This window comes from Salvelinus alpinus, chromosome 33 (assembly GCF_045679555.1).
Source record: "Salvelinus alpinus chromosome 33, SLU_Salpinus.1, whole genome shotgun sequence".
NCBI lineage: Eukaryota > Metazoa > Chordata > Actinopteri > Salmoniformes > Salmonidae > Salvelinus > Salvelinus alpinus.
In genome coordinates, this window is record NC_092118.1 from 15,310,861 (window position 1) to 15,334,384 (window position 23,524).

General features: G+C 46.5%; 1 protein-coding gene across 1 annotated transcript in view; it reads right to left on the reverse strand.

Annotated features, from left to right (window-relative positions):
- The window catches only part of LOC139562827 (immunoglobulin superfamily DCC subclass member 3-like), a 99,817-nt gene that overhangs the window by 7,755 nt on the left and 68,538 nt on the right, over nucleotides 1–23,524 (reverse strand). The window contains exons 6-13 of the mRNA XM_071380940.1: nucleotides 22,782–22,940; nucleotides 17,437–17,602; nucleotides 8,784–9,031; nucleotides 2,360–2,524; nucleotides 1,688–1,876; nucleotides 1,406–1,510; nucleotides 959–1,094; nucleotides 631–856 (exon numbers count right to left, since the gene is read on the reverse strand). Of these exons, the coding sequence (XP_071237041.1) occupies nucleotides 631–856; nucleotides 959–1,094; nucleotides 1,406–1,510; nucleotides 1,688–1,876; nucleotides 2,360–2,524; nucleotides 8,784–9,031; nucleotides 17,437–17,602; nucleotides 22,782–22,940 (1,394 nt within the window). The remainder of the gene's footprint in view (nucleotides 1–630; nucleotides 857–958; nucleotides 1,095–1,405; nucleotides 1,511–1,687; nucleotides 1,877–2,359; nucleotides 2,525–8,783; nucleotides 9,032–17,436; nucleotides 17,603–22,781; nucleotides 22,941–23,524) is intronic.

Sequence of the window (23,524 nt, forward strand, 5' to 3'; positions counted from 1 at the left end):
GGGCCCAAGCATACTTCCAAAGTTGTGGCAAAATGGCTAAGGACAACAAAGTCAAGGTATTGGAGTGGCCATCACAAAGCCCTGACCTCAATCCTATAGAACATTTGTGGACAGAACTGAAAAAGCGTGTGCGAGTAAGGAGGCCTACAAACCGGATTCAGTTATACCAGCTCTGACAGGAGGAATGGGCCAAAATTCACCCAACTTATTGTGGGAAGCTTGTGGAAGGCTACCCAAAACGTTTGACACAAGTTAAACAATTTAAAGGCAATGCTACCAAATACTATTTGAGTGTATGTAAACTTCTGACCCACTGGGAATGTGATGAAAGAAATAAACGCTGAAATAAATACTTCTCTCTACTATTATTCTGACATTTCCCATTCTTAAAATAAAGTGGTGATCCAAACTGACCTAAGACAGGGAATTTGTACTAGGATTAAATGTCAGGAATTGTGAAAAACTGAGTTTAAATGTATTTTGCTAAGGCGTATGTAAACTTCCGACTTCAACTGTAGAAAATGGCCAATCTAATGTAAATCTAGCCCATTGCATCATTCTAGACTTAGATAAATTGAACTCTTATGACTTGATTTCAGTTGACTACTTGGTGTCAGGCCCTCTACTCACCATGCGTGAACTGTCAGCTAGGTCTCCACAGTGGGACGGGCCTGAGAAGAGTCTCTCCAGCTCGTTGCTGTCTCCCCTGCTCTTCCCAGCAAGGCTGCCGTTCCCTTCCATGCCTGATCTGCTCACCCCGTTTAAGGCCAGGGCACCCTGGGAGGAGGACGACAACTCCAGGGCAATGTTACGCCCGGCCTGGGGGGTGGCCTGCACTGTCTTACACGTCATCAACCTGGAGGTACACAATTCACACAAAAACCCACCGTCAGGTCCCATGCCAGGATCAAGCCCACACAGACACACATAGTCCCCTTGTTGTTGCACCAATACTCACCTCCCCCTGTAGCTGAACATGAGGAAGAGCATGCAGAACACGATGCAGGTGACTCCTATATGGATGCCGATGATGATGCCGGTTGTAGAGGTCTTGCTCTGTTCATCTTTCACACAGTCACAGGGGGTGTTCAGCACTGTAGAGACACACACACACACACACGGCCCAGTAAGGACAACAGCAATGCCACGCAGCACAGTGACACACACATACACACAGAGAAACAAAGCCCACAGCACAGAGCTGTCATACAGTACACCCACAATCTAATCTAGTGCTGCCAGCCAGACTACCAATGCTGTGGCAGCATGGAGTGATCCAGTCAAACGGAGAGCTGTAAACACACAGCAGCCTGCATGAGGCCTCTTCAACGCTGCTCTGAAAAGATTACAGGACGTGTGAGCCCTGGTTTGCGTGGGTGTTTGTGTGCGGGCAGCAGGAAGTCACCTGATTTCTCCACAGCCTCCTTCAGTGAGACGAAGCGCATGGTGGCGTTGCCGTCTCCGTGTTGGTTGAAGGCCAGAACCTTAATCTCATACACCAGAGTTGGATCTGAGGAGAGGAGGAACAGAGAGAGCGAGAGCAGTTGAGACATATGAATAGAGTTGGCTTCTAATGTACAATCACTCAAGGCATCACGTTAAACACATTGACCGTGTAACAATCCTTTCAACACATCTCCATGGATCATCCTACCCCCAGCCCCCAGCCCATGTCCCCCTGTCTCACCCAGCTGAGTGATGTTGTACTGGGTGACGTTGCGGGTGAAGGTGAGTGGTCCGGTGAAGGGGGGGGTGTGGACCCTCCTGTAGTACAGCCTGAAGCCCTCATGTTGGCCCATCTTAGAGGATGGCTCCCACACCGCCTGCACCACACTGCTGTTCATCAATTTAATGAATAGTGACGGGGGTGCTGGCACTGAAACACACACAGCGGTGTTAGAATCCACTAAACATCCACATAACAAAAACAAACTACATGATATATTAAATTAAACACAAGCCGTAAGGCTTGTTAAGTCAACCATGTTTGAGTCTATAAAACAGGTCTTTAGTACTTTCTCAGTACATCGCAGTCAGGTATGTGGCTACTGTACTACAGACTCCTGTAGGTGTTTTACAGAACCTTTACAATAAACAACTCATAAAAACCTTTTTTTGGTCCATGGAACTACCACCAATTAAGTGAGCGTTTATGTGTGTGTGTGTGTGTGTGTGTGTGTGTGTGTGTGTGTGTGTGTGTGTGTGTGTGTTTGTGTGTGTGTGCAAGCCTGTGTGTGTGTAAGTCTGTGTGTGTGCTGTTTGCATATGCGTCTGTGTGTGTGTGGGTGCTCTGTTTGTGTTTGTGCAAGTGTGTGTGTGTGTGTGTATGTGTGCAAGTGTGTGCGTTCCCAAGGCACACCTTCGCCAAGTGTGCTCTCGGTGGCGCTCTCGGAGGGCTTGCTGGCTCCGCGGGACGTGTAGGCCTTCACATAGAAGGTATAGCTGGTGGAGGGCTCCAGATCCCCCACTACCTGCTGTAGAGTCACCTTACTGACGGCTTCCTGGTACTCCATCTCCACAGGGTCTGAAGGGGGAGGTAGAAAGAGATTGTTTCATTTAACTGCTTTTTGTACACTGTAAAAAAATAACTGGTTCCACCACATTTGTTTTTAGTTGGTAGATCAGCTTTAATATTGCAGATTGATTGTGGCGTCCATCAATGTAATTATCTGCATCATTTCCAATCCCCCATATATATTTTTGTAAATATATATATATAGTATATAAAAGAAAATATTATATTATTTTAAATATTTATACATAATATTAGTAATATTTACAGTTGAAGTCGTAAGTTTACATACACCTTAGCCAAATATATTTTAAACTCAGTTTTTCACAATTCCTGACATTTAATCCTAGTAAAAATTCCCTGTCTTAAGTCAGTTAGGATCGCCACTTTATTTTAAGAATGTGAAATAATAGTAGAGATAATGATTTATTTCAGCTTTTATTTCTTTCATCACATTCCCAGTGGGTCAGAAGTTTACACACACTCAATTAGTATTTGGTAGCATTGCCTTTAAATTGTTTAACTTGGGTCAAACATTTCGGGTAGCCTTCCACAAGCTTCCCACAGTAAGTTGGGTGAATTTTGGCCCATTCCTCCTGACAGAGCCGGTGTAACTGAGTCAGGTTTGTAGGCCTCCTTGCTCGCACACGCTTTTTCAGTTCTGCCCACAAATCTTTGTATAGAATTGAGGTCAGGGCTTTGTGATGGCCACTCCAATACCTTGACTTTGTTGTCCTTAAGCCATTTTGCCACAACTTTGGAAGTATGCTTGGGGTCATTGTCCATTTGGAAGACCCATTTGCAACTAAGCTTTAACTTCCTGACTGACGTCTTGAGATGTTGCTTCAATATATCCACATAATTTTCTTGCCTCATGATGCCATCTATTTTGTGAAGTGCACCAGTCCCTCCTGCAGCAAAGCACCCCCACAACATGATGCTGCCACCCCCGTGCTTCACGGTTGGGATGGTGTTCTTCGGCTTGCAAGCTTCCCCCTTTTTCCTCCAAACATAACAATGGTCATTGTGGCCAAACAGTTATATTTTTGTTTCATCAGACCAGAGGACATTTCTCCAAAAAGTACGATCTTTGTCCCCATGTGCAGATGCAAACCGTAGTCTGGCTTTTTTATGGCGGTTTTGGAGCAGTGGCTTCTTCCTTGATTTCAGGTTATGTCGATATACTCGTTTTACTGTGGATATAGATACTTTTGTACCTGTGTCCTCCAGCATCTTCACAAGGTCCTTTGCTGTTGTTCTGGGATTGATTTGCACTTTTCGCACCAAAGTACGTTGATCTCTAGGAGACAGAGCGCGTCTCCTTCCTGAGCGGTATGACGGTTGCGTGGTCCCATGGTGTTTATACTTGCGTACTATTGTTTGTACAGATGAACGTGGTACCTTGAGGCGTTTGGAAATTGCTCCCAAGGATGAACCAGACTTGTGGAGGTCTACAATTTTTTTTTCTGAGGTCTGGCTGAAATATTTTGATTTTCCCATGATGTCAAGCAAAGAGGCACTGAGTTTGAAGGTAGGCCTTGAAATACATCCACAGGTACACCTCCAATTGACTCAAATGATGTCAATTAGCCTATCAGAAGCTTCTAAAGCCATGACATCATTTTCTGGAATTTTCCAAGCTGTTTAAAGGCACAGTCACCTTAGTGTATGTAAACTTCTGACACACTGGAATTGTGATACAGTGAATTATAAGTGAAATAATCTGTCTGTAAACAATTGTTGGAAAAATTACTTGTGTCATGCACAAAGTAGATGTCCTAACCGACTTGCCAAAACTATAGTTTGTTAACAAGAAATTTGTGGAGTGGTTGAAAAACAAGTTTTAATGATTCCAACCTAAGTGTATGTAAACCTCTGACTTCAACTGTACACACATATATATATATACCATATACATATATATATTTTCCTAACCCTACCACCCCTCCCCTAATTGGAGTAAACTAATGGACAACAACACTTAGGTTTCTACTTCCAACTTATAAATTCTAGATAAATTTTACGGACACAGACTTTTTCCACAGCCATTTACTCAACTTCTTGGTCCAAGTGTTACCTGAACAACAAAAAAATGTGTTGGCCCAAACATTTCTCCAACTTGAGAAAACTTAGGCAAAAATGCAGTAAATGTAAAATGACGTGTTTGCTCAACTTGTCTCATATGTTCATTCAGCTATACATTATTATTTGGGCATCTTAACTAAAAAACAGCCATGCAACTGGCACACACTTTTCAAATTACAACATGCATTTATACATGAATCATTCTTCAACATGTACTCACATGGGATTTGAACTCACAACCTCTTGGTTCATAGCATTCCAAGCTTGCTGCTACGTCACCGTGCGCCAACTTTCAGATAATCCAGTTAGTCTCATCATTGATTTGACTTATTTTACAATGTTATGTTTTTCTGTATAGTTGGCATATTACTCTGTTTTAATATTACTACTTAATCACTATAATATATAAAATAGTTTTTCTTGAGTATACAGTACTTTTAACAGAGCTGAGATTTACTTTGAAGTGCAAAGTGTAGCAATAGAGGTGAAATCAGTCATAGACAAAGACGTGGTGATGTAGCAGGAGGATTGGACTGCTGTGCACCAAGAGGTTGTGAGTTCAAATCCCAGGTGAGGGCATGTTGAATATGAATTACTGTATAAATTAACATGCACAATGTCAAACATGCTAATTGGCAATATTATATGTTAAACAGACATTTTTTAGTTTAAAAATAATACTTTTTAGTTGAATTAATAAATGAGACAATTTGAGCAAACACATCATTTTAAGTTGACTGAATTTTTGCCTGCATTTTCTCAAGGTGAAGCTACAGTAATACTTGGACCAAAAATGTTAGTAAAACAAAAAAAGACGGTGGAACGAGTTACTTAATAATAATTAGTTGAAACAATTAGATTTGTTTTTACTGTCAGGATTGCATCATTTGGTAATAAGGGCTGTGACTGTGAACAACAGCGCTGTGTGAATCCAGGGGGTGGCCCTCGGTGAGTGCTTGTTAAATTTGAAGAGAGAGGGGGGTGTAGGGGGAGGGGGTTACAGTGCGTTATGGCCCTTAAGTCAAGTTACTCACCCATAACCACTATCTACCTCCAGCCCTCAGCCCATTGGGGCAGCCTGTCTTGGTAGGTAATTAAAGCAGTTCCTATAGGCTAGCCCCTGGGGCCTTTAATTATACATCTGATAGCACTACAGAAGAGAGAGCAGCAGCTGTGTCTGGGTGACGTACTCCTTCGCCGTTCCACACACACCCATAGAGATACACACATGTCAGCACGCAACGACACACACACGCACACACGCACGCACGCACGCACGCACGCACGCACGCACGCACGCACGCACGCACGCACGCACGCACGCACGCACGCACACACACACACACACACACACACACACACACACACACACACACACACGCACGCACACACACACACACACACACACACACACACGATTGCCACACCCCCCCAGAAAATAAACATTGATATGCCAACACAACATTTAGTCTCATTCAATTATCAATTATCAATTAAAAGCCACTTTTATGGCTCCTCTACATGAAGGATGGGGATGGCAGAGCGACCACACATCCTGTTACAGTACGTCCTCCCTCCTGCTGTCTGTCTACTGCTCTCTCCTCCCTCCTCTCTCCTGCTGTCTGTCTACTGCTCTCTCCTCCCTCCTCCCTCCTGCTGTCTGTCTACTGCTCTCTCCTCCCTCCTGCTGTCTGTCTACTGCTCTCTCCTCCCTCCTCTATCCTGCTGTCTGTCTACTGCTCTCTCCTCCCTCCTCTCTCCTGCTGTCTGTCTACTGCTCTCTCCTCCCTCCTCTATCCTGCTGTCTGTCTACTGCTCTCTCCTCCCTCCTCTCTCCTGCTGTCTGTCTACTGCTCTCTCCTCCCTCCTCCCTCCTGCTGTCTGTCTACTGCTATCTCCTCCCTCCTGCTGTCTGTCTACTGCTCTCTCCTCCCTCTTCTCTCCTGCTGTCTGTCTACTGCTCTCTCCTCCCTCCTCTCTCCTGCTGTCTGTCTACTGCTCTCTCCTCCCTCCTCCCTCCTGCTGTCTGTCTACTGCTCTCTCCTCCCTCCTCTCTCCTGCTGTCTGTATACTGCTCTCTCCTCCCTCCTGCTGTCTGTCTACTGCTATCTCCTCCCTCCTGCTGTCTGTCTACTGCTCTCTCCTCCCTCCTCTCTCCTGCTGTCTGTCTACTGCTCTCTCATTCCTCCTCTCTCCTGCTGTCTGTCTACTGCTCTCTCCTCCCTCCTCTCTCCTGCTGTCTGTCTACTGCTCTCTCCTCCCTCCTCTCTCCTGCTGTCTGTCTACTGCTCTCTCCTCCCTCCTGCTGTCTGTCTACTGCTCTCTCCTCCCTCTTCTCTCCTGCTGTCTGTCTACTGCTCTCTCCTCCCTCCTCTCTCCTGCTGTCTGTCTACTGCTCTCTCCTCCCTCCTCTCTCCTGCTGTCTGTCTACTGCTCTCTCCTCCCTCCTCTCTCCTGCTGTCTGTCTACTGCTCTCTCATTCCTCCTCCCTCCTGCTGTCTGTCTACTGCTCTCTCCTCCCTCCTGCTGTCTGTCTACTGCTCTCTCCTCCATCCTCTCTCCTGCTGTCTGTCTACTGCTCTCTCCTCCCTCCTCTCTCCTGCTGTCTGTCTACTGCTCTCTCCTCCCTCCTCTCTCCTGCTGTCTGTCTACTGCTCTCTCCTCCCTCCTCTCTCCTGCTGTCTGTCTACTGCTCTCTCCTCCCTCCTCTCTCCTGCTGTCTGTCTACTGCTCTCTCATTCCTCCTCCCTCCTGCTGTCTGTCTACTGCTCTCTCCTCCCTCCTGCTGTCTGTCTACTGCTCTCTCCTCCATCCTCTCTCCTGCTGTCTGTCTACTGCTCTCTCCTCCCTCCTCTCTCCTGCTGTCTGTCTACTGCTCTCTCCTCCCTCCTCTATCCTGCTGTCTGTCTACTGCTCTCTCCTCCCTCCTCTCTCCTGCTGTCTGTCTACTGCTCTCTCCTCCCTCCTCTCTCCTGCTGTCTGTCTACTGCTCTCTCCTCCCTCCTCTCTCCTGCTGTCTGTCTACTGCTCTCTCCTCCCTCCTGCTGTCTGTCTACTGCTATCTCCTCCCTCCTGCTGTCTGTCTACTGCTCTCTCCTCCCTCCTCTCTCCTGCTGTCTGTCTACTGCTCTCTCCTCCCTCCTCTCTCCTGCTGTCTGTCTACTGCTCTCTCCTCCCTCCTCTCTCCTGCTGTCTGTCTACTGCTCTCTCCTCCCTCCTCTCTCCTGCTGTCTGTCTACTGCTCTCTCCTCCCTCCTCTCTCCTGCTGTCTGTCTACTGCTCTCTCCTCCCTCCTCTCTCCTGCTGTCTGTCTACTGCTCTCTCCTCCCTCCTCTCTCCTGCTGTCTGTCTACTGCTCTCTCCTCCCTCCTCTCTCCTGCTGTCTGTCTACTGCTCTCTCCTCCCTCCTCTCTCCTGCGGTCTGTCTACTGCTCTCTCCTCCCTCCTCTCTCCTGCTGTCTGTCTACTGCTCTCTCCTCCCTCCTCTCTCCTGCTGTCTGTCTACTGCTCTCTCCTCCCTCCTCTCTCCTGCTGTCTGTCTACTGCTCTCTCCTCCCTCCTCTCTCCTGCTGTCTGTCTACTGCTCTCTCCTCCCTCCTCTCTCCTGCTGTCTGTCTACTGCTCTCTCCTCCCTCCTCTATCCTGCTGTCTCCTGTTTTTTCTGTCTCTACCTCTTACTCTTTTCTTTTTCCTCTCCCATCCCATCCTCTCCCCTGCTACCTCCTTCTCCTTTTAGCTTCCTCCTTCCCTCCCTCCCTTCTGCTTTCTCCTTTTTCTCCTTTCTCAGAGAGGGCACAGGGGAAGAGGAGCTAGAGGAGGGGTGACTCTGGAAGAGAAGCTGTAGTCAGCCCTGGGGGAGCCAGCCTCCCCTCCCCAGCACCTGGTGCCCCATACAGTCTACACCCACCCACCGCTCCATAACACACAGAACACTCTACCTACTGTACATACCACACTCCCTATTGTTCTGTATCATCTCTACCACACGCTGAGGGCAGCCATCCCATTAACCTCAGCAAAATAACAGAAGTCACGTAGAGAGCTAATGCATGTAAGCAGGTGATAGCTAGATGGTAGAGCATGTACTACAATGACTGGATAACATCTCCCCATAGTGAACCAGTTCACCTGAGGCAGAGCAGTATTGTGTTCTAGTGGTGTGTTAGAGATGGTGTTAGCGACTAACCTGTGGTCCTGCGGATGTGGAGCACGTAGCCAATGATCTCCTGAGTGTTCTGGGCAGACTCCTTCCAGGACACCTGGATGGCGTTGGGTGACAGGGCCTCGGCCCGCACCAGACTGGGCATCCCTGGCAGGCCGTCTGCCCACAGCACGGTGAGACGGGCACTGGCCTGGGTGGAGCCGGCACTGTTCTCAGCGATGCACTGGTAGATGGCTTCGTCCTCCTGACTGATGCCATAGATGGTCAGCGTGCTTGAGGAAGAAGAGGAGGGATAAAGCAGGAGGGAGGAAAGGAGACATAGGAAAGACGTGAGTCTCTGGTTTGCAGCGAGAAGGATTAGGATATTATTGGGTAGTGCAGAGAAAGCAAACAGGAAGCTCTCAGAGATGATTATTGATTTTGAAGATGACTGTATTGTGCGTGCGGTGGCATTTTCTGAGGAAAACAAAGCCGGCAGAACCTGACAAGGGCTTTGTTTAAAACTCTCACAGCAGGCAGTCAAGTAAACAATAGAATAGTGTATGAAATCCTTCTGTGTAGCATCTGAATCAAAGTCTTATTTCCAGTACACCAGTAGTAGGGCATTTCTACTAGCCAGTTCCCTCCTCTTTTATGTCTCAATCCTAATAGATACACTGTCACTACAGAATGAGCCTGCTGGATGTGGCATGGTAATAAGACAGGTAATAAACACAACAATCAAAACAAAAACAAACACTGTCTGTGTACAGTAGGATTGTGTGTGTTTGTGTGTGTGTGTCTAGATGTGAAATGGTGCCTTACTGTATCTTCCAAGAATTAAAATGCTAACCCTCCCTCCCTCCCTCCCTCCCTCCCTCCCTCCCTCCCTCCCTCCCTCCCTCCCTCCCTCGTTACTGGAGGATGGGATGGAGGTGAGCGGTGGTGGCGCACACCTGACTCCCCTGTTTTCAATTTTTCTCGCTCCACCCTTCTTCCCCTCTGCCTCCCTTCCAAACCCTCCTTCCTCCCTCTATCTGCCGTTGCTGGAGGATGGCTTGATGGGGTGTATGTGTGTGTGTGTAGTATGGGGTGATGTGTGTGGGGGGTGGAGGGCATATTATTAGAGCTGAATACATAATCATCCGCTCTTCTCCTCTTAATCCTGAGGGGATGAGAAAATAAAAGATTTAACACAGAGGAGCATAATATGGAAATGAACCTCTCCAGCATATTGCATTTTTTGGGGATAGACACTGACAGCTAGTGTGAGAAGTGCGTTTTTGAAAAGCTTCAAGGTGGGAGTGTAAGATCAATGACTGTTGCAAATAAATGGAGGAAAAAATACTTTTTTTACGCCTTATACTCTATCCATTTCTCACAATGTGCCTGCGGATTAGGTCTGCTATTCTACAGAAAGGCCTCAAACATCACGCCAGAGCAAGCTTACACGAAACACAGTGTCACGCCCTGACCATAGAGAGCTGTTTATTCTCTGTGTTGGTTGGGGCGTGACAGTGACTAGGGTGGGTTATCTAGGTGATTAATTATCTATGTTGGCCTGGTATGGTTCCCAATCAGAGGCAGCTGTTTATCGTTGTCTCTGATTGGGGATCATATTTAGGCAGCCATTTACCTATTGTGCTTTGTGGGATCTTGTCTATGTATAGTTGCCTGCGAGCACTACAGCAGCTTCTTGTTTCGTTTTGCTCTTTATTGTTTTCTTTGAGTTTCACTTAAAAAAAAAAGAGGAAGGAACCATACCACGCTGCATCTTGGTCCACTCCTTATAACGATCGTGACACACAGCCCTTATTTTAAAATCCCCTATGGGAAAAATTCATGGTGGAAAAACGATTGGAACCATTTCCCTGTTTGACCGCTAGGTTTTATGGGAATTATGACTCATATTATGGTACTATATGAGAAACCATGAGGAAAGAGAATTTAGTCCAGTTTAATTACAGAGGTAAAGGACAGTGACTTTATATACCTGACGTTTCACAAGTGAAGGGGCGGAGGGGACTGGTGTTGGTCTTACAGTTCAATGGACATTATACTGTATGAAGTATGACAAGTGGATCATTCGATTGATTACCTTGGTATATGAATGAGCGGCTTCAGTGGTCCACTGATTTCAGTGGAGAGAGAGATTGAAAGAGAGACAGACAGAGAGAGAGAGAGAGAGAGAGAGAGAGGACCATTATTCCAGAGAGGATAGGTTGGTCCAGTCTGCCAGGTGGAATCAATCTCACCAGGCCTGTCTAGTTTCACTCTCCTGATGGGTCATGGCTAGAAAGAATGCATTTATTTGCATTTTAGCCCACCCTAACCCTAACCCTTTTCCCCACGTGAACCTAATTCTCCTAACCTGCTGCGTAAGTTGTCTTAGCCTGCTACGAAAAGTCAAATTTGACAAAAGCTGTATGCTTTCTAGTCAAAACCCTCCTGAGGGACATCTTCCTTCTCCTTCTCCATAAGGTGGCGCCAGACATTTGACCGGCAATATTTTAATTTACCGGACATTAGAGAAATTTACATCCCAAGGACCCCGGATTGCACAGACCCAATTGAATCTCGACTTACATAGTATGAGCAATGAGGGAAAAGTAGGTAGTTGTATTCGCTAAAAGTTTTTATTAAAAGTATGAATTTCAGCACCGCAATTGTATTGGACAAACATAAGTACAGGTAAGCGTTTTCAGAATCTAATGTTTACATACTCTGTAACCGTCTTCATATGTATATACTGTATTCTAATCAAGGCTCATATAACTACTGCTGTACACAAATGTTCTATTCATATACTGCCCATAATGTCTATAGACACCATCATACTGTAAATATATATTTAGATTCCAGACGCCGACATTGCTTGTTCTAATATTTATATATTTCTTAATTCCTTTCTTTTCATTTTTTGTATTTTCCTGTGTTGATTTCTATTGTTAGGTATTACTGCACGGTTGAAGCTGGGAACATAAGCATTTCGCTACACCTGCGACAGCATCTATGTGTACGCGACAAATAAAATGTCATTGAATTTCATTTGAATTTGCATTTTTACTAGAATCAATGTTGTTGCTAGAAAATCCCACGACCATATAAGAGAACAGAGTTGAGCACTCAGCTAGCGACATTCCTGCCCCTCTTCCCAGAGACCTTTTGCTTTGAGGGTGGATGTGTCTGAGACCAGACTTATAACGTGACTCCTGTGCTGTACCCTCTTCAGCAGCTCCGACTACCAACCACTGGGCTGCCAGGCAGACTGAGGAACCGGATGCTGCTGCTCTCTGGGTTTGTGTCAATCATCTGGCAGATCACACAGAGAGTCTTTGACTGGAGAAAGAAACTATAGCTACTGCAGTCAGAGGAACAATGGCATCACACAGGAGGACAACCAACGCACAAAGGCTTTGAAGAGAGAGCGAGAGAGAAACTGAGAGAAAGAGCATCCCGGAAAGCGAGCAAGTGAGAGAGAAAAGCATTCCTGATAAAGGAGTAAAAAATGAAGAGAGAGAGAGAGCATCTTAGAAACAGAAAGCGAGAGCGTGAGTCAGTGTTTTGGGCAGAGTGCGTGTGTGAGTGGGGAAGAAAATATCTGTGTTTGGGCCATCTGCCTGGCCTTGCTGTCATGACAGACCGGCAGGTTGACAGCATCATTTACTCATCAGTTCAAGGCCACTTCACCGATTGATGGATCCCCCCCAGTCTGGGTGAGGGGGCTGGAGCTGGGTGGGCTCACTGGGCTGGGGCTAGGGTAGGCTCACTGGGCTGGGGCTGAGGCTAGGGTGGGCTCACTGGGCTGGGGCTAGGGTAGGCTCACTCGGCTGGGGATGGGGCTAGGGTGGGCTCAGTGGGCTGGGGCTAGGGTAGGCTCACTGGGCTGGGGCTGGGGCTAGGGTAGGCTCACTGGGCTGGGGCTGAGGCTAGGGTGGGCTCACTGGGCTGGGACTAGGGTAGGCTCACTTGGTTGGGGCTGAGGCTAGGGTGGGCTCACTGGGCTGGGGCTAGGGTTTGCTCACTGGGCTGGGGCTGTGGCTAGGGTAGGCTCACTGGGCTGGGGCTGTGGCTAGGGTAGGCTCACTGGGCTGGGGCTGAGGCTAGGGTGGGCTTACTGGGCTGGGGCTGAGGCTAGGGTGGGCTTACTGGGCTGGGGCTGGGGCTAGGGTAGGCTCACTGTGCTGGGGCTGAGGCTAGGGTGGGCTCACTGGGCTAGGGATAGGGAGCTGTGCGGGCTAACTGGGCTCAGTGGGCTGGGGGCGTGGGAGGTTTCTGTTGTTCAGCCACTGGGGCCGTGTTTGCAATGTTGTCACTGAACGAAGGCCTGTGAAAGGCTAAACTAGAGAGAGGGAGGGAGGGAGGGAAAAAAGGGAAGAAAGGAGGGAACAGGGGGAGAGGGGAGGGGGGAGAGCAGGGGCTTTGAAAAGGGAGGAGCAATGAGCTGTCTCACGGAAGGCCCACGGAAATGACTGATTGCAGGCAGGGTTAGAGGTCAAGGCCAATGCCCAGGTCCCAGCTCGCTGGAATCACAAAATGGGGCTCCCACAGAATGAAAACAGGAAAAAAAGGAAAACATATTTCCCTTTTAATAGGTTCAGCTACACAAAACAAAATATGCAGCACAGCGGAATATTCCTAGAGGGAGTAGGACACATCTCTTCACTGAAACGTACTCACACAAATAAATCATAGAAGTCTTCATTACCCATAAAAACATAGGAGAAGATTAGTCTCGCCCTCAGTTTACAGTCAACCCTCACAAGTCCAAACTATTCCACAAATCATTCCATTTCTACAACATATACTACTGTCGGCTGACATTCTACCCAGATTCAGATGTTACTTTGCAATTTCAATTCACTGTCTGACTGTGTTTGATAATTAGCCTTCTGGTTCAGATGATCCTGACTATGTCATGGACGGGCCAGGCTGGTTTAGATATTCCCATTAACAGTCCTTTCATAAGTGTCGTACTCCCCTGAAAGCAGGCAGCACATTATGAGGCCATGATTCTGATGGAGGTCAGCTAAGCATTTTCATTACTGGGGTAATGGTGTTTCATGTTCAAGGAACAGCCCGTGACCACCCCTCAGTGCCGCCCTGCGTGAGAAGAACATCAACTCTCTGCCCTTCTACGTCAACCAACCAACATCCAGCACGCACGCACGCACGCACGCACGCACGCACGCACGCACGCACGCACGCACGCACGCACGCACACACACACTACTAAGTAAAGTCCCTGGTCAAAACAATATAATCCTACTGTTATATTTGCATTAGCTGCCAATCTGAATTTATTGTGACACCATCTTAGCTCACACAGAGTTCACACCAGTCAGACTGCCACAGTGTGTAATTGGGTACAGTGTGGCATTGGGTACAGTGTGTAATTGGTTACAGCGTGCTGCAGGGAGACAGTCTAAAGGGCAATGCACGGGAGAATTTGCATGTTTGATATGTGTGTGTATGTATGCATGTGAATGTGTGTGTGTGCGTGTGTGTGTGCGTGTGTGCTTACGTGTGTTCTTTGATTAATGTGTGTGCATGCACGTGAGTAAAATGCTCTCAAATAATCGATCCCCTTTCTTTCTTATCCTATCCTCTCTGGCAGGTCAGCAGCATAAGAGAATTCTGTAGGGAACAATGTGCAGTATGTGCATATCTCTAGTGTTGTCCCTTCCATTTGCAGGAACAGACATGCACGCACCAGGGTTTCCGTTAGGAACATGTGGCATCGGAACAACGTGACCGGGAAGATTTTAATTTACTGGCCATTTGAGAAATTTACCGGACCTATATGAATTGGTTGCGTAACCAATTAGGGTGTCCACCCACGGTGCTCAGAATGAAATAAATCACATTTAGATTATGGTAATTCATCTGAACAGAACATGCAACTCCTGTAATGAAGAAGCCAATAAAATATTTGCCAAAATGCAATTCGTGGGAAAACACCATTCTAAACAGTTCACCTGATGACAGCTGTTCCATATGTGATAGGAATGAAAATCTCTGTTAGAAACTTAGAGGAATCTAATAACAACAACTAGGATGGGTTGTTAATATGACTAGGATTGTGCTTTTTGCATCTGCATGGACAAGAAAATAAAGTTGATATGAAAACCAGTTGAACGGCAGAGAAATGCTGGTTAATGACAGCAAGAAGTCTTTATAAAATAATTGCCTCCATGTTTCTATGGTGGGATTTTGGCGAGGCTACTTTGAAGCAAGGTAAGACGTGACTCATAATATGAAGTCAACTGTTCAGGTTTCAAACTATTAAGTATATGTTTTCAAAATTCATACTGCCTCCAGCTCATTTTGCAAATTAGTGGGTGGCATGTTGATAGCCTGCCTACCGCCTGGATTGCAATAAGATGTTCTTCCATTTCCCAGCACATTTAAACCAATACATTTCCACACACACACACACACACACACACACACACACACACAGCTAGGGATGGTGGGAACATTCTAATTAAAATCTCACACTGCTAGGTAATCATGCACAGAGGCAGACCTCCAATATCAGATACAAGATATCTATATAACAGCAGAAACAGTGAGCTGTAGGGGCATATCATTACCTCTGCCTTGCACCTGTAGGGAAGACTGGGGCCTGTTGAATGTGGTTGTCTATCCTTTCAATCATTCCTCCATAGGAAAGGAAAACAGCAGGATCTGCTGTGACAACAACAGAAAATAAGGGCTACTTGGGATTGAACTGAGCTTGCAATGCTCGCCCAACCAAGAGACAAAGACTGTTCTGTTGAACTAATACTGTAGCGCACCAGATGGAGACGTACGATGGGCTGTAGGAATGTATCAGAATAGCAATGAGGTAAGCTACCAGCCTCGCACCCAAACACTTACCTCACAACAGTAAGTTAGGATGCCACGTAAAGTTATGTTCCATAAATGACTGGGCTGGCTACATTTCGTGTTCGGCTACCTCAGTTTATCAGCCAATTAGCTAATGGTGGTGCTGGAACTCTGGCCTCCATACTTAACCAGTCCCAGCGTAGTGGGTGTGATGCATGAGAGGCTCCAGAGAGATGCAGAGCAGTGTCAGGTGGAGGTCTATCACTAGGCTGCCCTCTAACCCCTCTCCATCTCTCTTTCTCTCCCTCCCTCTCTCTCCATCACTATTTCCCTACAACACAGTCTGCTTCAGCCATCCAACTCCAGCGCCTAATGTGCTCTCTCTCCCTCCCTCCCTCTCTCTCTCTCACTCTCTCTCTCGCTCTCTCTCTCTCTCTCTCTCTCTGCTCCTCTCTCTCTCCCTCTCTCTCTCTCCGCCCCCCTCTCTCTCTCTCTCTCTTCCCCCCCTCTCTCTCTCTGCCTGGCCCTCTCTCTTTCTCTGTGACTGTGACTGGTAGAGGAGAGCAGTGTGTCTGAGTGATGGTAGTGCCTCGGCCTCTCTCTCCCCATGTACCACTAGGTCTGGAACACCTGCATCATTTACATGTACTTCACTCTCCCGCTTTATTGATTTTCTTGTGCATAAGTAATGTAATCACTTCACCATCCTTTGCATTTATAAATATTAACACACACGGATTCTCACTCTTGCAAAACACAGCTGGTGTACAGCACTGAACTTATCATGTATAATAAACCTGTATACAGAACAGAATTTCTTTCATTTCCCACAGCCAGAAATGCATCTAACCTATAAATCTTTCAAAGGCTGACAGTTCAAATGTATGCATAATACGATCTCCCCTGTCTGCGTGAACAAATATAGATCTGCCTCATATGTAATGACATACTATATTCTTTGTGTTATGGGCTCTGGTCAAAAGCAGTGCACTGTATAGGGAATAGGTGCTGTGAAATCTTCAACTGGAAAACATCCAAACACATGCAGGACATTGACAGAATACCTTGAAAAGTATGCGCACCAAATTCAGGAGAACCATCCAAGCCTCCAGTCACCTGAGGTATTACTGAGCTATAACTCCTAGCTATGTTTGGAGTCTACTCTTTGACCGGAATGAGAAGCATTCGGACACCAGCCACCAGGCTGTCTGACTCCGTGTTTAACGGTTCTGGGGAAACACCGGTGGTGACAACCACTCAGGACAATAAAACAGCAAAGCTCCAAATACAGTAGCAGACTTGAATCATTATCACTACACAGAGCCACACTCCTAGACCTGGAGCGAGACCAGTCCCGGCCTCATTACAACCCTCCCGTCTCTCCCTGCCTGCCCCAACCCGCCCGCCCGGCAACCACAACTCTAAACACAGTAACCTGGCCTCGTCATCTCTCTTATGGAGAATGTTAAATGAGACAATACACTGGCCGAGCATTCTGTTCTGTTCCTGGAAATTCCACCGGACAGCCTTGGGAGCCGGTCCAGCAGTGATTCGATAGATACCCTCGTAATGTAATGTCACAGCTCCATTTAAAACAAGTCAGTGTATCTCTTGGCAGACATCTTGGCCAGCTGTTTCATTAGCGCAGTAGATCAGATCAGAAATAATGGAGCGTTTGATTACGCCAACGACACTGCCAGCCATGCACATATGGCATGTAGCTATGTTACAGTGGATGGATGGCTGCATGCATGAATGGATATAGTGTTATTACCATACAGAATGAGTACAGTCCCTGTTGCTTTCAACACACACTTCAATAGAACACGCTTACTATATGTATCTCCATGGCTGTACGTTAACTCACGTGTTGTTGTTCCTGAGTTTGACGTGCCCTCCAGGCTCCAGGATCTGCCCGTTCTTCAGCCAGGTGAGCTGGGGCACAGGGTCGCCCTGCGCCTGGCAGGTGAAGATAGCAGTGGTGCCCACCGGCCGGGAGATGGACTGGGGAGGCTGCACAAACTCTGCTGGGGCTGTGGCAGACGCAGGGGAAAGAGAAAGACAGATAGTGGGCTACTTACTAACTGAATATAAAGCGCCTTGCTACACAGATATAGTAACTTGCTGACAGTGTCTTTCTCATTCCCCATACTATGCTGCACAACAACTATATTTTTTCTCCAGTGGTCTGAAAACATAAGCTACCAAGGTATTTTGAAAAAGCAGGAAGCTCCCAGAGCCTTCTAGAGGGAAGGAAAAGAGGAGAGAGGAATGAAGGCGTATTATCCTGGGCTTAATCCAGCCTAATCACATTGATCAGAATTAGATTGTGTGTGTGTGTGTGTGTGGGGGGGGGGGGGGGGGGGGGGGCGATTAGCGATAGAGTTTAGCATAACAATTATTAGCTGAGGATCAGATTATCATCATTGGAACTTAGAAGAAGAAGATCTAGGAACACAAAAAGGGAGGAGGAGGAAGAGGAGAAGAGGGAACAGGGAATCTATCCACAAACGCAGACTACCTGTTATAGAACACATAAACTGAGTGAAAGGCAATGCAGTGCAGCTACAGTATCTTTCACGAAAGTCTTTCAGTATTGCACACTACACAACTACTGACCTTCAGTCTCCAGCCAATGATCCCTCCCTCCCTCCCTCCCTCCCTCCCTCCCTCCCTCCCTCCCTCCCTCCCTCCCTCCCTCCCTCCCTCCCTCCCTCCCTCCCTCCCTCCCTCGCTCACTAGGAGTCATTCTTTCCCTCCTCTCTTTGAGCTATGAGCCATGCTCCGTTTGCGCTAATTGACACAGAGCTACAGGTAATGCAAATCTCTATTACCTCTTAATTAAACAGTGTTTAGTTTCGCCTCAAATGTGTGATTACACTCCTCCGGATCTGATCAGAGCTGTTGGTTGGTATTGCTGTTGCTATTTCTGTTGGGGTACTTATCTCACCTCATTATTCATAGCTGCACGTATTATTAGCCACATCAATATTTTCATTTATGATAGGAGTTATTTTCATAATAACTTCCTACTGAGTGGGAAGACAATTAGACTGCAATTAGGGATCATCTAGTCGTAATTTAGAACGAGATCATTCCCACAATCAGCAACTATTTTCCCTTCCAATCTCACATCAGCAGGTTTATTTGCTTGTCAGCTATCCTTCTGGTTCTAATCTTTCTATCTCAAATCAAATCAAAGTTTATTTGTCACGTGCGCCGAATACAACAGGTGTAGACATTACAGTGAAATGCTTATTTACTAACCAATAGTGCAAAAAAGGTATTAGGTGAACAATAGGTAAGTAAAGAAATTAAACAACAGTAAAAAGACAGGCTATATACAGTAGCGAGGCTATAAAAGTAGCGAGGCTACATACATACAGACACCGGTTAGTCAGGCTGATTGAGGTAGTATGTACATGTAGATATGGTTAAAGTGACTATGCATACATGATGAACAGAGAGTAGCAGTAGCTTAAAAGAGGGGTTGGCGGGTGGTGGGTAGCGGGACACAATGCAGATAGCCCAGTTAGCCAAGATAGCAGCCTCCCCCAACCCCTCTTTTTACGCTGCTGCTACTCTGTTTATCATATATGCATAGCCACTTTAACTTTTTGATTACCTGTTCAGGAGTCTTATGGCTTGGGGGTAAAAACTGTTGAGAAGCTTTTTTGTCCTACACTTGGCACTCCGGTACCGCTTGCTATGCGGTAGTAGAGAGAACAGTCTATGACTGGGGTGGCTGGGGTCTTTGACAATTTCTAGGGCCTTCCTCTGACACCGCCTGGTGTAGAGGTCCTGGATGGCAGGCAGCTTAGCCCCAGTGATGTACTGGGCCGTACGCACTACCCTCTGTAGTGCCTTGCGGTCAGAGACCGAGCAGTTGCCATACCAGGTGGGGATGCAACCGGTCAGGATGCTCTCGATGTTGCAGCTGTAGAACCTTTTGAGGATCTCAGGACCCATGCCAAATCTTTTCAGTCTCCTGAGGGGGAATAGGCTTTGTCGTGCCCTCTTCACGACTGTCTTGGTGTGTTTGGACCATTCTAGTTTGTTGTTGATGTGGACACCAAGGACCTTGAAGCTCTCAACCTGCTCCACTACAGCCCTGTCGATGAGAATGGGGATGTGCTCAGTCCTCCTTTTCCTGTAGTCCACAATCATCTCCTTAGTCTTGGTTACGTTGTTGGATAGGTTGTTATTCTGGCACCACCCGGCACCACCTCCTCCCTGTAGGCTGTCTTGTCGTTGTCGTTTATCAGGCCTACCACTGTTGTGTCATCTGAAAACTTAATGATGGTGTCGGAGTCGTCAGTCGTGGGTGAACAGGGAGTACAGGAGGGGACTGAGCACGCACCGCTTGGGAGCTCCAATGTTGAGGGTCAGCGTGGCAGTTGTGTTGCTACCTACCCTCACCACCTGGGGGCGGCCTGTCAGGAAGTCCAGGATCCAGTTGCAGAGGGAGGTGTTAAGTCCCAGGATCCTTAGCTTAGTAATGAGCTTTGAGGGTACTATGGTGTTGAACGCTCAGCTGTAGTCAATGAATAGCATTCTCACATAGGTGTTCCTTTAGTCCAGGTGGGAAAGGGCAGTGTGGAATGCAATAGAGATTGCATCTGTGGATATGTTTAGGCGGTATGCAAATTGGAGTGGGTCTAGGGTTTCTGGGATAATGGCGTTGATGTGAGCCATTATCAAGCCTTCAATCTATACTGTCTTCCTGTAAATAAACCCTCCCCTTTACATGTCTAGTTATTTAGCATCCTCTATCTAAACTATCTTCCTGTAAACAAACCCTCCCCTTTACAGTTCTAGTTATTTAGCATCCTCTAACTAAACTATCTTCCTGAAACAAACCCTCCCCTTTACAGTTCTAGTTATTTAGCATCCTCTATCTAAACTATCTTCCTGTAAACAAACCCTCCCCTTTACAGGTCTAGTTATTTATCATCCTCTATCTAAACTATCTTCCTGTAAACAAACCCTCCCCTTTACAGGTCTAGTTATTTAGCATCCTCTATCTAAACTATCTTCCTGTAAACAAACCCTCCCCTTTACAGGTCTAGTTATTTAGCATCCTCTATCTAAACTATCTTCCTGTAAACAAACCCTCCCCTTTACAGGTCTAGTTATTTAGCATCCTCTATCTAAACTATCTTCCTGTAAACAAACCCTCCCCTTTACAGGTCTAGTTATTTAGCATCCTCTATCTAAACTATCTTCCTGTAAACAAACCCTCCCCTTTCCAGTTCTAGTTATTTATCATCCTCTATCTAAACTATCTTCCTGTAAACAAACCCTCCCCTTTACAGGTCTAGTTATTTAGCATCCTCTATCTAAACTATCTTCCTGTAAACAAATCCTCCCCTTTACAGGTCTAGTTATTTATCATCCTCTATCTAAACTATCTTCCTGTAAACAAACCCTCCCCTTTCCAGTTCTAGTTATTTAGCATCCTCTATCTAAACTATCTTCCTGTAAACAAACACTCCCCTTTCCAGTTCTAGTTATTTATCATCCTCTATCTAAACTATCTTCCTGAAACAAACCCTCCCCTTTACAGGTCTAGTTATTTAGCATCCTCTATCTATCTAATTCTCATCTTAAGAGTAGAGGTGTTATGATGGTTTTCTAATCTCAGCTATCTCCATACTGTGTCACCCTGTCAGTAAAAGTGGCGGGACCTGAAATTCACACCGTTCTAGGCACTGTGGTATGATGAGGATTAGGTTGGCTCGATCCTCCTGTCCATCTCTCTCTCTCTCCATCTCTCTCTCTGTGTCCCTTTTCATCTCTCTCTCTCTCCATCTCTCTCTGTTGGCTCTTTAGAGGCTGTGTGTATGTGAGTAGGGGCTGGAGGGAAGGGCTGGAGGGAGGCAGGGGGATGGTGGGTCAGGGAGAGTATTGATGTGCAATTGTGGTGTGGGTCTGATCAGCACTCTTTCCCCCATTCCCTCTCTATCTTTCTCTCTCCCTCTTTCAATCCCCTCATCTCTCTCTCTACCCTTCTCTCTCTCCATCTCCCCATACTCTATTACTCTCTTCCCCAATCTCTCTTTTTCCATTTCTCTCTCTCTCTTTCTCTCTCTCTCTTTCCCCTCACTTTCTCACTCTGAGGTAAATGAAGGGTAGTGCAGTGAGCAGAGGGCCGCTGTGCCAACCATCTGGCCAGGAAGATTACATCAATTCTCTTAAGCAACAGCCTACCTTACTCTGATGAAAACAGCCGGCCGGACGGCGGGAGAGAGTCGCATGTATGCTGCTACTCTATACAGTCACTGAGGCCTTATCACCATAACAACCCTCTCATAGCCAGACAGTCAGTCAGTCATATGCGCCCTGACTGTGAAATACATCCAGGAGGAGAACACTGCTGCCATGAGAACATGAAGCAATGCTTCTTGAAGGCTGTGTCCACAGCCAGGCTTTAGCCTTTTCGTTTCTTATCATAAAACACATGTATTGTATATCGCACCAGATCGTTAGCTGAGGGTGCGTTCTAGTTTTCACTGATCAATAAAAAAAACATAGACATCGACACATAATCAAAAGCATGGCTTTCTTCCAGAGCCTTCTATAGCAGGGCCTTGTCTAACAACGGACAGGAAGATTCAATGAAATATTGACTGGGAGCAGTATTGCTATTGGCTGGGGCCGAGGGCAGGGCCCTTTGGCTGATAAGCATGTGAGGCACACGCTGAATGCCTCCTGCTTGGTCGGAAGGCTCTACCCGCACTACTAATTGTAAGAAAATTGCACAGCGAATGAGACACATACACATTTGTTTTACTAACCTTGTGGGGACCTAAAATTGATTTCCATTCAAAATCACACACATAAACACACCAGTGGAGGCTGGTGGGAGGAGCTATAGGAGGACGGGCTCATTGTAATGGCTGGAATGGAATAAATGGAACGGTATCAAACACATCAAACATATGGAAACCACGTTTAACTCCGTCCCATTAATACCATTCCAGCCATTACAATGAGCCCGTCCCCCTATAGCTCCTCCCACCAGCCTCCACTGACACACACACACACACACACACACACACACACACACACACACACACACACACACACACACACACACACACAGACACACACACACACACACACACACACACACACACACACACAGAAACATAAACATACACATACTGTACACACACACTATACTGAGTGGGTGTGTAACTAAAGGCTCACCTTGGACCACCAGACGTCCCTGAGCGGTTCTGCGTACACGGGTCCCTGGTTTGTTGGCAGCGCAGACGTAGATGCCAGAGTGCTGCACCCCAACATCTGTGATCATCAGGTTCCCTGTACCCAGCACCTGGATGCCCTCCACACCAATCGGACGGCCATCTGAGGAGATGGGAGAGTTTAGAGGAGTGGAAGAAAGGAAGGGAGGGGAGGAGAGTAGGGAATAGGACAGGAGATTAAATTAGGGAAGGGATAGAGATAGAAAGAGAGAAGAGGAGGAGGAGAGGAGTGAGATAGCCAATTAGCTGAGTTAGCTTAGAATATAAAAAAATATACACTTTAAATATACTAAAAAAGGCTATAAAAATACCAAGGGAGATAAATTATTGATTAAACATACTATAATGTACACAAAAGATTAAACGCTGGAGAAGAGGAGATGCTAGAGGTGACTGTATAGTTCCCTTAAAGAAAAGCACCTTTAGTAAATCCGCTTTCTCTGTGAGAGCCTCCCATGTCTGGAATACACTGCCATCAGACACACATAACTGCACCACCTATCACACTTTCACAAAAAACATGAAGACATGGCTAAAGGTCAATCAGATTTGTGAACATAATCCCTAGGTGTGTATTGCCGCTTTCCATGTTGTCTGTAGCTTGTGAGGTGTGGAAACACTTTGTTGCTTTTATGGATTTTGTCTTGTTGCTTTTTGTTCTATGTTGCTATGTCTGTATGCTACTTC